The sequence below is a fragment of the Toxotes jaculatrix genome, chromosome 16 (genome assembly GCF_017976425.1).
Source record: "Toxotes jaculatrix isolate fToxJac2 chromosome 16, fToxJac2.pri, whole genome shotgun sequence".
Lineage (NCBI taxonomy): Eukaryota > Metazoa > Chordata > Actinopteri > Toxotidae > Toxotes > Toxotes jaculatrix.
Window position 1 is genome coordinate 17,601,491 of NC_054409.1, and position 14,970 is coordinate 17,616,460.

Sequence of the window (14,970 nt, forward strand, 5' to 3'; positions counted from 1 at the left end):
TCACCAGTACATAGATTTAATATTTCTTTTTTTTTTTTTTCTCTCTTTTAAATTCTTTAAGGGAATGACAGACATGCTGGGACAAATATGATACAGTCCTTATAGTGGTTCCATTAATCTTCTTTATCTGCCTGAAATGCTTTTCATCATTGCCTTTTTCCTTTTTCTCTTTAAGAATTAGGCTTACAAAGTTAATATTACATCAAAAGGCAGAAAAGGTCCAAAAATGAAAAAGAGAAAACAAAATTAAGATTAATATCCCCTTATAGTTCATTTGTTGGGTGTTTGTGTTTAGTTTGCTGTCTTTATGTTAACATGTTCAACAGAGTTTAGCAGTCAGGTGATCTGATTGTTTTAGTATCTCTGTGCTGTACATGTCCAAGGCATGATTTACTCGAATCATCTCGCTGTTGTTGAGCTTGAGCCTATGCTTTAGCATACAAGAGAAGAGGTCCAGCTGGGGTTTGCCAGGTGCAGATGGAGGGGCTAAGCGGTTAATCCGATCCCTAATGTCCAGTAGCAGGAGCATAACAGATGAGGATGAGTAGAACTGAGTTCCTTGTGTGTATGACTGGTTAACCTGCTGCACAGCACTTCGGAGCAGGTCGGCATTAAAGCGCAGACTGTAGCCGAACACTTGGATATCAGATATTTTTATGTAGATCTGGCGCTTGTTAGGGTCTGCAAGATCCACTGGGCCTTGTCCTGTGTCGTTGCGTAGGCCAGTTGGGATCTTAGCACGGCTACGCAGGTAGATGTGCACCGTCTCAAAGAAGGTCTTCCACCGGTTGCCTAGCAGGAGAGTCCAGTTGAAGCACTGGGAGTTCTGAAGTCGTACTTTTTCCCAGCGTGGGTAACCATGTTCACCAAAGGGCATGCTCCAGCCTTCTGAGTGACTTCCGCTGAATGGGTTGACGTAAACAAAGAACATGGGGTCAATACTGCTATTTCGCATCTGGCAGATCTTCATCGATAGACCGATTATCATATGGAGGTAGTCCATCCGGTTTTTGTTACTTTTGAGAGTCAGGGACATGCGCTTACGCCATCGAGGGTCAAAGAAGGTCTCTAGGCGGATCTCATTACTGATGAAAGTAGTGTGAATGTACAGTCGCGAATCCATTTTCTGTAACAGGTATTTGAGCTCGAGGTCCTGAAAGTCCAGATCAGTTTCAAAGCTGATGAACTGCTCACTACGCTCTGAGTCCACATTCTGGGGCTCACAGCGACCACGGTACAACTTGTAGCCCTTGTTGCAGGAGCCACATTGTGAGATGTTTGCCAGGCTGCACATGGCACAGCTATTGTTGCCACCTATGACACAAGGGATGGGTCGCTGGCACAGGGTGACACCTGTGTGGCACACACATGTCCTTTGGCTCTCCAGGAAGGTCCCCCAGAACCCATTCTCATTGCAGTAGAGGAAGGACTGAACCCTGTTGAGCCACTGCATCACAGACCTGGAAAGAGAGAAGAAAAAAAAAAGATAGGATTGGAGCATTAACAGTAGTCAGATGGTAAGTGCAACACCCAATTCTACAGTTTGGTCTTGAAGTTGAAATCACCATGTCAGCACTGTAAGTAGCCAATTTGCTTCAAATTGTGTACAGATTAATCTACTGCTGACAAATATTCCATAAAACACTGTGTTGATTTTGTGCAGTTATTTCCGGAAGACCTTTGTTTTTCATTCATCTCCGTCATAATATGACAGTCAACATGTGGAGACTTGAAACCTGCAGAGACAAGTTAATTATCACCATGCACCTAAAAGCTTTGGAAAAATTTTAAAAACATTTGACCTTTCCTTCTCGTATCCCTCTCCAAGGTGAAGTAGCATACAGTGGCTGACAAAAATAAAACCCACCGTGAAGTTAACCGGGGTGGGTTACTGTAATTTAACTATCTCAAGCAAGCTTCAAGTGTTGAAATGTTGAAATGGATGGACACAGATGGCTGGAAGTTATAAAAATAAACTAAAAATATGAAGTCAATGAAATGGCTTGTTGAATGGTGGAAGGAATGTATATATGTCAATATGGGGAATAGGATTTCCTCCCTTCAAGAGGGAGGAGTTGCATTATTTCCCTCAAGCGGCAGGCATTACTTGTTATTCATATCTTGTCTATTCATTTCCCCTAAGGCATCTTTTCTTGTCATCTTGACAGTACTGGAACTTCTCTTCTGACTATAGGAGGTTAATTCTGAATCCCGATTTCTCAGAGAAGAGGGCTAGTCAAGGTTAGCTTGACATGTTAATGAACTTAAGCATTAACTATGATGAATGACATTGCACTCTCAGCAGGCCAGTGAGCCCCCAGGCTATACCCAAAATGAGCCCAGAACAGATCACCTATAGAGGACAATGGAAGCACATTGCTTGATCCTGATAACTTTGGCTACATACTGAGGATGGGATGAAGTGAAGGTGTGCTGTAATTTCCATGATCCCATATTCTTACCCCTTTTCCCAAATATTCAGACTTTCAAGGCCCGAATTTTAGGAATCGGAAATACAAACTTGAAGCTTAGATAGTCAATAGCAATAATTACTTGTCCTTTATTCCTCAACACAAAACCCATTCATAAAACATAATGTCAACAAATTCAGCCGCCACCGAATGACTGGAATTCAATTCAGTGCAATCTGTAAATTGTTGTGCTGTTGATTTCAATCACTGCATGTGGTTATTTCAGTCTCATTTCAGACCAGCTATTCATTCATACTCCTCAAAAATCGATAATTCTGCTATTTCTGTATTTCTTTTTTTCATCCATAGTCCCCACATTTTCTTCTTCTTCCAGAGAAGAAAATAAAAAAAAAATGCCTGAAAGCCTCTGTCTGATTCCAGAAACGTAAGAGTTGGCAACTCTTAAATTTAAACCATTCTCAGACTTTGTCTTTGCCTTAAATTTTCCTGACATGCATTTTTCATGTTTTTTTTTTTTTTTTGTCCTCACTGCCATAGACCCATGTGATCTTTTCAACACTGCAAACCAGTTTATCATGTCACTCTCTGATTTCCCCATTTGTTTGTTCCGTTGCAGACTTGGTATATGCCTTGTGTGCAGCTGCTATTTCTTGAGCTTGTTTGCTTATGTGCACTAGTGTGCTGATATCTGCTTTTGGCTCTTCCTGAGAGATGAAATGTCTTAATCTCCCGGTGCAGGCGCTGTGTTTGTGATTTTATATCACTTTCCATTGCAGTGTTGTAGTTTGGCTCAGAGTGTCTTCAGAGGGATGGATGTATCATGTTATCTTTTTCCAGCCTGTGTTTGCTGTCCACTCCAGAATGAATAGAAAAGGAGTTACTAAGTAAAGATGTGCCAGTGTTCTGGGTTTACTGTATGCTGTGGTGAAACATTCGAATGGTAACACAACCAACAATATCTGTTGCCATCATTACTGTGATTATTATTATTTTTAGGGGGCACAGTGAACACACCACAGTGCTTTCTTCAACAGTTTTGTTCTGATTAGCCACAAAGCAGAGAAGGGCCAGAAGGGCCAGTGAACCGTCCTCCATGTCTGTCTAGATCTAAGCTCTAGCTACTCTTGCCATTACTTGCTTTGCTTACATTAGTTAGTTGACCTGCTTAAGCACAGCTAATTTAATATTCAGTGAGAGAGCAAACATGCATTTTATATAACTGGCAACAGGGAAACTTTCTGCCTCAAGGCTGCGCACTCTGTGTTTTTCCTTATAGGTGAGGTACACCTGCCTGTGATGGCAAAATACATGCATTTGATTTTTGATTCTTTTACATCTATCTATTAACACCCAAAAGAATCACAGACAGGCTGCCTCTACCCAGCGTATCTGTGCACGCATGTGTCTGTTTATGTCGAAGGAGCCTGATTGCAAGGCCCAGTCAGATCTGGAGCACCTGGGCCCAGTGCTCCCTAGGATACAAACGGCACAGCCTTCAGAATGATTCTCGCTTGGCCCTGCTTTATGTTTTGTTTGTCCTTTGGCTTGTTTCTACACCTTCCAAAACCTCTCACTACATTGCTCACACACATTCACATTTACACCACTGATGTTACTGACTCAAACACCTCATATTCCAAACAATTTAGTTTATTCATTTATGTTTTTAACAATAAATGATTTAATTTACTGGCATGTCCATGTTCGGGGGCTCATGGACCAGATTATTATAGTATGAGAACACGAACGGGTGAACTGTACATAAAATCTAAGTACCCAATCTAAGTAATTTATATTCAACTGTCAACCATTATGTTCTCATGTATATTTAGTTTGATGGTGTCCAAAAAATCTGTACATGGTGGGAGGTATATTTTATAAATCTAAGGAGAGTTTTCAGGAAAGTTTATGATTATCACGATGACACCAATCACTGCGATTACATGGCCTCAAAAATCACACCGTGAAAACTTGATACCAGTACATCCCTCCTACTGAGTAACAAATCTTTGAAGGAATTCAACCATGCGTTTTTTGTGTGTGTTTACTGAAAAGCTGTGAAGGTAAGTGGATTTTAATATAAGAGATCAAACTTGGATATTCATTTTCATTTCAGGATACTGTAGAATACACAACACTTTTCAAAGTTTTTTTTTTTGTTTTGCCACTGGAAATGGCAAACAAAAAACACTGATTTCACAGGTGCCTCAGATATAAAACTATTCTCATTATTTTTTACTGGCTATTCATTATTGCATTGGACACAAACCCAGTCATTATGATCCCTCCTTTGAATTTATTTGCAATAGCTGTTGAAATATCCAGCCTGAAATATTGAACTAAAATATATTCTGTCATATACTGTAACTGCCTCCCTCAATGAGCTATTTTAGTGCGCCATGCAGCTAGTTTTATTTTGTCTTATTTGTTTCCATCTAAAGTAATGTCTTGGCTTGGATTTGCCATAGGAAATTAAATGAGAACACACTGGAATGGACGGTGTTTGTTTTCATGAATTTGAGCCCACTCTGTGTTTGTAATAGGGCATCAAACGGCCCTGGTATTCAGATAACATGCATCATAGCTCCTTCCTATTTAGGAGCGAGGAAAAGAAAAAAAAAGGGAAAGTGAACATCAGAGCAGGAGAATAGAGTCTGTTGCTGGAAGAAAACAGAAAAAGAGAGACAAACAGATGGGGCACGAAAATTTAAAAAAGGGTATTAGAGAGAGATGGGTCAGAGATGATATAGTACAAGACTAAATACAAATGTTATATATATAAACAAAAAACTGTTAGAAAAAGTAAGATCTTTAATTGCAGACATAAGCAGTCAATATAAATTAGGGCAAAGCGATTCATCATATGGAGGGTACATTCATATTTGTAAATATGTTTGACTTTGAACATGAATAATTAAAGCCAATGCATAGCCTGGATGCAAATGATTTGGCTGGGAGTGATGCTACTTCATATCTGTCACTATTAATCATTTATGCCAAAGACAAACTGCTACGTTCATTCTACTTGAAGCAAGCTGCTATACTCATTACAGGAAATGCAATAGCAAATCCAATATAGTTCAACTATAAAGTTTCCACACAGTTATTGCAGTGAGCATTCACAACAGGACTTTACGGTGCTTGTAAAGAATGGATGCCTTGTGGTGAGGTAAACCTAGAAAAAATGATAAGGTGATGTACAGTTGTAATTATGGACAGCCAACAATGCACCTGGTGCCTGTCTTTCATTAGCTGATGTAAATATGTTTATTGACTGACCTTATTTAATATGCAGTGATGAGGGGGCTGCATGATTTAAAAGTCAACATCTTTTTGGGATAAGTTTGATAACTGGATAACACAAGTTTACATCATAATAACTGCACTCTACAAATAAGAAACTTCCCCTTGTTCCATCTTGCATCCATAATTTAATTAAACTAAAACATACCAGGGCTGGCAAAATATGGATGCCCTGTTGAGGCTGCATGTGAGAAGTAAAATGAAACTAAAGGGCACCTGCTCTATTGAGAATGCATTATCCCTGAATGTGTATTACAGTACCTCTTTTGGTACCTCTATTTTTAAATTAATTATGAATATTTTGCACATTTATTCACATTTACAACTATACCTGCACTAATAGTGTGTTCCTGATAGACATGGTTTATAAGTAGCTGATCACTCAAATGAAAAAAATCACACTTTACTTTTGGGTACAAGCTCACCTCAATGACTGAACTACGGTAGCTTTCTTAACTAGGTTGCCTAGGCAACAAGGCATAACCAAAAGCTTTTCTTTTCCTCTTTCTTCTAATTACCTTTCCAGCACATTTCAAAACACTGTGCTAGCCACCTGCAGCGCCATGGCACAGCTACAGCCCTCTCAGAAAGTACCAGCCTTTTTAGAAAGTACCAAATTGTAAAGTGTCTGCTCTGTGTGTTTCATATCAGTATTTGCAGTCCAACAACTGATAGCGCAGTTTTCTTATTGGTGTTAATAAATCTGCAGGATGATTTCATCTCCCATTAGGACGCCATCATCTCTCTTATGGTACCTAAAGACTATAATGTTAAGGTTAAAGCAAACAAGATAGCACAGACACTTAGGAGCCGTTGTGTTTCCCACTTGTTGATCTGACTCAGAGTTGTGTAATGTTAAAAGCTGTGGTATGTCCGTGAGGTAAGCTGTGATCCACATGACCACTGAGGCACATTTCCCCCAGGTGGAGGAGCCTGGGTGGCGTTAGAACCACTGGAGAAGTAAATGAACATGATTCTCACAGTGGCTCTCCAAGCGGGTGTATGAACAGAATAGCAGGTGGACGACAACGTCATCCTTCCCATTGTGGGCCTGATGTATGAACTAGAGGGGATCCAAATGGTCTCTCATAAGGGATCTGGCCTGCTGTCATTTAGAACCCTGGTGTGCCCATTCTTGGCCACTGGGGCCAGGCAAGATGTTTTCCACATCATCATCAGCACACTCTGCAGTCTCACTGACAGGTTGAAGATGTGCTGGAAGGCCTCCCTGAGGTGGTTGGCACACACCTTGAAAACGCTTGGGCTGATGCTTTATGGGCCTGATGCTTTGCTTCAATTCCCTCATCTATTGATCAGCTGTTATAGGCTGAAGAGGAGAGGAGAGGTAAGAGATAGAGGGGGGGTTCCTGAATCAGGGACAAGGGAAAAGGCAGGTAGACAGTAATGAAATGATAGGATAACTGACTGATGGATTGAACTGGGTAAATTTACAAATAAATAAAACACAACCTTCGAACATTTATTTAATTAGTTTTCATTACATATGAATGTAAGACATAATATGGGGTCAATGATACTTGGGATAGAATGAAAATGATATTCATACACATATGAAAACATATTAGTGTATATATAGCAGTAGGAAAATGTATTTATAACCCCTGTGTGAGCTATAGAGCACTTATACCCCACTCACACGTATGCAAAGCGTTCCCACATGCACACAGAGGTGATGAAAACAAATAAGTCCTCCATCTGATGCAAAGCTGTCTCACACAAGCAAGCAAATAAACATGCTGCTCTTATTTCCAGTGCCATCAGGCGCCCTTGATGTGTACTCCATGGAAGAGGAAGCGCATACTGAGGCTCTCTGATAACACTTCAGAACAAACCTTTGCCAGCCCTCACACACAAATGTGGGTGTGCTCCTTTTCTGTCAGTGACAGTTGACAACTGCTCATTTTCAGACCACTTAAATGAATATTTTATGGATTCTGATTCCATTTATATGGTGACATCCCCTACAGTTTTACGGGTGTTTCATGTGGCAGCTGAGACTTTGCATATTTTGCATAGTGTTTTCTGATATTTGCTAGAGTGGTTGGGGAAATTCCTGGTATTTCAGGCAGTGTTGACACCGTGGCACATCCGCAGCAAGGCTCTTAAGCTGCAACTGCAGTAGGTGGTGACAGATGTGTGCAATGACCTATCAAGAAAACTCCCACAGCTACATTTTCTTTTCAGACTGCAATGAGAAATACAAGAGTGAGCAAGAGTGCTCTGGGCATGTGCAAGCCTCAGCACTAAGTTGACTTGATGGACAGAAACAACAGAAGCATAAGTTGAAATATATAATGGATGACATCCTTACAGTGCATGCTTCAGGAAGCAACAATCAATATAAAACGCTTACATCACATCAGAGAAGAAATTTCCCTCAAAGATATCACTCCTCTGCTGGGATGCATTTTCACATATGCTTTTCCAGTACTTGAAAAAGCAAATATCCAAAAATATCAAGACCAAAAACAGCACCTCTGGTTTATATTGCTGCGGAAATCCACATCTGATTTCCATCGAGATGTGGAGGTCGTATTTCTACCCACCTCTCCCTAGGCATCTGGTGGTTTGGGTTGTGGTGACAACGGATGCTGAGGCCAAAGAGCTTGCGGGCGGTGCTCTGAATCTTGAGCCGCTGAATCTCCAGGGAGCTCTGGAGGAGCCTGTAGCGGGCTTGCAGGTCCCAGTCGCTGCCCCACAGGAGATGCACACTGCTGATGGGCAGGAAGTGAGTGGAGGGCAGCCTCTTCAGGAAGGACTTGAACTCATCTGGATAAGAGAGAGAAATGGAGTGAGAGAGCAGATTGCAAAACAGAGACACAAGGAGTGGGAAAAGAATGCGGTGCAGTGACAGAGAAAGTGAAAGATGAATACATGTGTGGAATTATTTTACTGGAATGGTTAGGAGGTGTTGAGTTAGGGAGAAGGGATGATCAAGTAGCTTTTTTTCCATTTGACAATATAATAAATTTGACTTCATATGAATATTTTTGTATTGTACTTCTCAGTCAATATAATCACAGTTAGGACTTAGCCTTAGAGGTAAGTTACACTGAAGTTTCCAGTCGAAGTCTAAAAGTAACATTGGATTTTGTTTAACTGAGAAATGGAAATATATTACATATATAATTTTTTTTTGTGTGATTTAAACAAACGAAGAATTGTATGTAGAATTACAAACAAACACCAGTGAGGGGCAGAGTGTTTGCAGGACTCATTGGTGACTGACAAAGTAAAACTTGGTAGTCTTATCTGGAAGGTTTGTGCACACAGAGGAGACATTATTATAAGAAAATGATTCAAAAGGAAGCTGCTTTCATGTGTGTTAATGTTCTCAGTCTATCCTGTGGATCACTGCACAAGGATCATTTTGAAGGGATTATATCCCTTTCAGTTTCAAAGCAACTAGAGAAGAAAAGTCTCTATTTCTATATTTTCCAGTGTTGCTATGGTCAGTGACCACCCAGATTTCTGACCCATCCTTGTCAAAGGTTGTTGTCATAACGTGTTGTTGAATGTCTCTGCTTTACTTTTTTAGGTTGCTGTTGTTGTGAGGATTTTTGAAGAGAAATGAGACCCTCAGTTCAGTAAATACCCTCTTAGTCTGTGCTCCCACACAGTTATTGAAGAGCAGCAAATTTGTTCTCAGCAGCAGTGATGATTGTCCTTTCGTTCCTCTCGCTGCCTCTGATAATTCTTGCTCGTCTCCTCCCCAGACAACCCGTGAGCCCAGCTCTCTGACCCTTGTTTTCAACACTAGCTCCAATTTTTTTTTTTTTAGCAACAATGGGCATGAAGATGTTACTAAAACTCCAATGGCACATACACAAGGACAAGAAATCTTTTATTTGGTGTGCTAATTAAATGAGTCATGGCTCAGAGTAGCTCGTTATTATTTCTGAGGATAAATTTAAGTACATCATTAGAAATAATAAGAGTAAACAAATCAATGCCTAAAATGTCTCTTTAGCAATGTCAGGGGTCAACTTTTGCCAGTTCGAAAGCAGTCACATAACCGTCTCTCCTCTGGGTCAAGATTTTGTCCGTATACTGTCATAATTTAGGTATTGCACAGATATACACTTAAAACTAAGGCACCTAATGTATAAAACCTCAGGGCTAAACATTATTTGTTATGGAGGAAAAGATAACACAAATATTCTTGGACAGAATGCAAAGCTTCTTCACACCCAGATCCCCACATTCAAGACATGCAGAGACCTGTACAGTATGCCAGTACCCTCCTACAGACCTCTCCAAGACAGTTTAACAGCATTAACCACAGAGCTGAGAGCTCTTTTTCAGCCGCAGCCGAGAAATGTCAGAATTTCCTCCACTCTCCTTCCAGGCATGTCAGAGCTCCCTTCCCCCTTTTTCTTCAAAGACGCCAGATTCCTTCTCCTCCCGTTTTGAACTTGCCATATTCCTCCACCCAGTTTTCAGAGATGTCAGGTACCGCCCTCGCTCTTTTCCTAGAGAAGCCGGGTGTCTACAGCACCCGATATTCAGAATTATCTGATTCCCTCACCAAAAAAGAAAAATCCATTATCAAGTCATTCCCCCATGCCAGGTCAATAGTTGCCAAGTCCTTTCACACAAGCATCAAAGCCATCAAGGATCCTTTCCCTGACATAGAGTCCACATGGTCTCCTTGAATGAACTCTTATCACAAGTCACCCAGCACGTCTTATCTAAAGATTACGGCTCTCACAATGCGACTCCACTTTACCCCTTGTGCCATTACATCTCAATTTGGTGGCTCTCAGACATATAATCACCAATGTTTTATCATATGTAATGTTTCCAGCTCTTATGGATACCCAGTTTATTTGAGATTTATGCTGTGATTGTACCAAAAAAAAAAAAAAAAAAAAAATTAAAAAAATGCATGCAACATCCACAGAATCAGAAAAAAAAAATTGTAACCAAAGAAACTAAACTAGCTAGTACTCTTGTAGTACCCTTGTAGTAACTAGTAGATCTTCCAAAGGATCATTTAATAGTAGTCAATAGAACATCCAGCCGACATTTTGTCATTTTCACTATAATGGAAAATCTTCCACATTATCTGTGATCTAAGATCACAGAGATGGTACTATCCACAGAGATGGTAATTGCACTCGTGATAAATCAAATCACCTCTTTTCCTTCCTTTTAAAAGGCAACCGGCTAGACCAAAAGTTTCTCCCAAGAGGAAGCGGGAGTCTTTGTAGGGGAGGTACTGTGCATAATTACCATGAGCAGAAGAAAAGTGTCTTGACAGGATGTATCTCATTTTACTTGGGTAACAGTGGTTACTTTCCCAATCAGAACTGGTGTCAGGTGATCTTTTCTTTCCCTGCATGAGGGGCTCATATTAATGATTTCTTTGCCAACATACCGTATGTTACTTCAGCATTATTGGCACTTTGACACACCCAAACGTGTAATTGTAATGCGTCAGTGGAATGAGGTCAGAAAAAGATGAGACTCCTGATAAAAAAATGTCACTGTGCAAACATGCATGACGCATGTGGCATAAACAAAAAAAGGCTGTTAATGTCACTTCCACACAGGCTCTCTTTTCTCAATGAGAAAATCATTGATTCCTTTATTTCTTCTTTTGGTGAGTGTGTAAATTTCATTTTGGTCTGTATGCCAGTTATGTATTAATCCTTTTTAGCCTCTTTAAGCGTGCTTCATTTTCAAGCACCTCTTCACATATATTCTGCACTCAGTGACCTCTATGACTCACACTTTCTTCTAAGGGACATAAATATATTTATTTGTTGCTGGCAGGTTTTATTGGGACTCTTATCACATCAATAATAGATAGAACATGGTGCCTTGCCATGTAACTGCTGGGCACAGTTGTGCTCTTTCCTTCTCTGTGTCCAATATTCTGGTTCTGTCTCTTGTGGTTTTAGCATTTGCTTTCAATGAAAGCGGAGACATTTGTATAGGAGAGAATATTACTTGCCATGATATTCAAGCATTTGACAAATTACAGTTACAGGTTATGCATATGAGTGTTTTGTGATCCACTTCTTCAACATAAAACACTCACCATGATGGTTATAGGAAATCAATGTTTACCATAAGTCCGAGACCAGATGTGAACCCCCTTGCCTTTAATTTTGGACTAACAAAGTTGCATGTCTGCACATCCATGCAACTTGACCTTCACACCTTGACTTTTTGCAGCACTGTGAAAGTTCCACACTACTAACTGCAGTGAACAGAGGAAAACTTTAGTTTCTATTAATTATATATGGCAGTGGCAGTGAGCAAGAAAGGTCTAAGCTGCCAAATTATGAAACATGTTTTTGGGAATCTTCAAACACAAAGGAAATTGGAAGACTACTACTTACATAACTGTCACAGTAAATAAAAATTGAAGGGACTTCCATCTTACCAGAGTTCTCAAAGTCTTTATAAGAGGCAGCCCATGACTCAGACATCCCCAGCAGGGTGTTCTCCATGATCTGGATGTCGGTGATGGGACAGTTGCATTGGGGATACTCCTCGGCGCACTGACAGATGCACTGGTTGTTACGGCACACGTACTCTCCCTCTCCATTGCACATAATGTAGCTCAGAGCTGACTGGACAAATTTCTCCTGCAGGTATTCTGGGAAAATGACCTGAAGACCTGAAACAGAGATAAATGGGAGGTTTTAATCAAGCATAATGCGTTTAAAAATTCTTTATAGAATATGATATTGAATATGATAAGAGGAACAATTGAAGAAAAAATGAATTCCAGTCCTTGTTCAATTGGCTTCGTGTTGGAAATCAATGGAGCAATTGGACACAAAAGAAATCAGAAATGTGTAGCCTTTGTGCTTTTTACACTATTTCATGAAAGCATACCAAACAATAAACTATTCTTTTTTTCCCTTATACAAAAGCTCAAAACAAGATCTGATAAAAAAAAAAAAAAACCTATCTAAAAATGTGCAGAATACCAAAAAGTACTGAGTGAGGTGAATCATCACATCATCATTTTTCCATAATTTTGCAGTTAAATGTACTGTATACGTGTGTGTATACAAATACACAAACGGTATCTGTTTACAGATATAATAAACAAAAACATTTTACCAGAATGGGAAAAGTGTCTGTGAAATGGCTGACTGCCCTTCCAAGATTGCTTTGAGTTATAAGCACTCATTTATTTTTATGAAAGATGTGCTTCAAAGCTTGGCCGTGTTCAACTTGAGCTGTCTGTTCTGCGGCGGGTCACTCATGATGCGACAACATATAATGGTGATTGATGCCTGCACTCCTGTGCTGTGTTGGTTTATTTAGCACAGAATTTGTTTCCCTTTTTGAGCACTGTCTTGCGTGCGTGCATGTGTTCTACTGTGTTACCTTTTGTTGTTGCTTGTGATTTGCATACTCAACTTTGCAGCATTCTGCTAATTATACACTAATGGCAATGGCTGGATTTGTAATCTAGAGGCCAATTTGGGACCGAAGCTGAAAGTACCTCTTCACTCTCACCACTGACAAGGCATTTATAATTTTTAGACTCCGTGCCAATCCATATCTCACCCTGGGGATCTCATAGAATTGAAGCTTGGAAAGCTAAGAGTAAAGGCTTTCTCTTCAGTCCAGGCCTGGGAAAATAAATCCCTAGCTCTACAAGCCACTGGATTGGAAAAGAACTAAATAGATTTTTTCCTTCTTGTATGAAACAGCATCTTGGCGAGGCAATATTTTCTTAATAGGTTTACCTGAGCACAAACAGTGCTTCAGCAGAAAATATGCAACCAGGAACCAGAACATAACATGTTCTTGAATGATGAATGATTGCATTATTTTTTCCACTCATGTATAATTCTCACCTAAAGGTGAAAACAGGATCCATTTATGCAAAGTCAACATAATGTTGTGAAATGAAAGGGAAAGTAAGTATATGATTTTGTATTGTACACATGAATCATTTTCGGGGTATTGTCATGGCGTCAAATGGTATCTCTTATTATGTGTGTGGCATTTAATGCTTACCCACAACATACGCTAATGTGTGTGGGTAATTTATAAGCAAATTAAGGTTTTAACACAGTGTTTGCCAAAATTTGGCTCTGCAGCCAAAAGAACAACTTCAACATCCATTGTCATAGCGACAGCCTTTGAATAAAAGTAAGACGTACTGTGTTTGGGTAATTAATCCATCAATATTGGGTAAGATTACATTATCAAGGCTAATAGTTAATTTATTGTTAAAAAAAAAATGTGACTTCAGTTCACATATGAGGCAGCCACAAAGGAAAACATTTTTTCAGCACAATAATACTTTCAACTGTGCGAATACTCCCCTGATCTTTCAACTAAACACCCTTTCCTGGTAATGTCTACCTCCATTTGAATATCAGTCAGTTCCTTTCTCCTCTACACCTCATCAGAACCACTGCCCATCAGTAATGAAGGGAACAGAAGGAGGGAGGGATGGAGGGAGTAAAGGGGATGGATGGATCGTGTCTGACCACAAAAGAGTTGGGTTGCACAGGGCTTTTTCTCCATCAGGCCTGTCTGCGGCCCCTGGATCCAATATTCATTTAGCTTGATGTATTCCTGGGCTTGAAACTTTAATGTGATTTGTGGGAGAATCCAGATGGCAAGTTCACGGATCAACGCTGCTCACTGACAGTGCTGGTGCCAGCGGCCGGGTGCACAATAACACCGAGTGCCTCAGCCCTCCCTCTTTCCCTCTCCTGTATAACCATACCTCATACCCCCAACCCTACCATCAACACACACACACACAGACACTCTTTTTTCATATCAGTGTGTTGGTGCTGGGAGCCTGCAGAAGGAACCATTCGGGATGCTGACATTCAGGTCAGTACTATCAGTCTTGTGATCTCTTGTTTCCACTCTTTTCTTCTCACAACATTTCTGTCCCTTCTCTTTCCATACCCCTCTCTCTCGCTACCTCTGCTCTCTGTACACATCTCGTCTGTCTTACTTCATTACACTCACTCCTACTCCCGCCACACTCGTGCGCATGCCCCTTGACTCGTACCCCATCATCCTTTGGCTCTCATTCACTCCATCAATCACTCTCCTCATTCCTGTTTCTTCACCTCTTCTGCTCTTCTCTACATTCTCCCACTGAGCACGTACTCAGCTACTGGAGATTTGATGTCTTGTCCACCCACTCCAGTGTAGAAATGATGTCATGCAATAAAAGTAAATCAATCAACATTTGTTAGTGCAGTGGGGAATG

The 14,970-nt window shown here is 40.3% G+C and overlaps 1 protein-coding gene across 1 annotated transcript in view; it reads right to left on the minus strand.

Moving 5' to 3' along the window:
• Positions 1-319: 319 nt before the first annotated feature.
• Positions 320-14,970, minus strand: part of brinp1 (bone morphogenetic protein/retinoic acid inducible neural-specific 1) — a 73,746-nt gene continuing 59,095 nt past the window's right edge. Inside the window, exons 5-7 of the mRNA XM_041059150.1 lie at positions 12,151-12,387; positions 8,303-8,525; positions 320-1,460 (exon numbers count right to left, since the gene is read on the minus strand). Coding sequence (XP_040915084.1) covers positions 320-1,460; positions 8,303-8,525; positions 12,151-12,387 — 1,601 coding nt within the window. The remainder of the gene's footprint in view (positions 1,461-8,302; positions 8,526-12,150; positions 12,388-14,970) is intronic.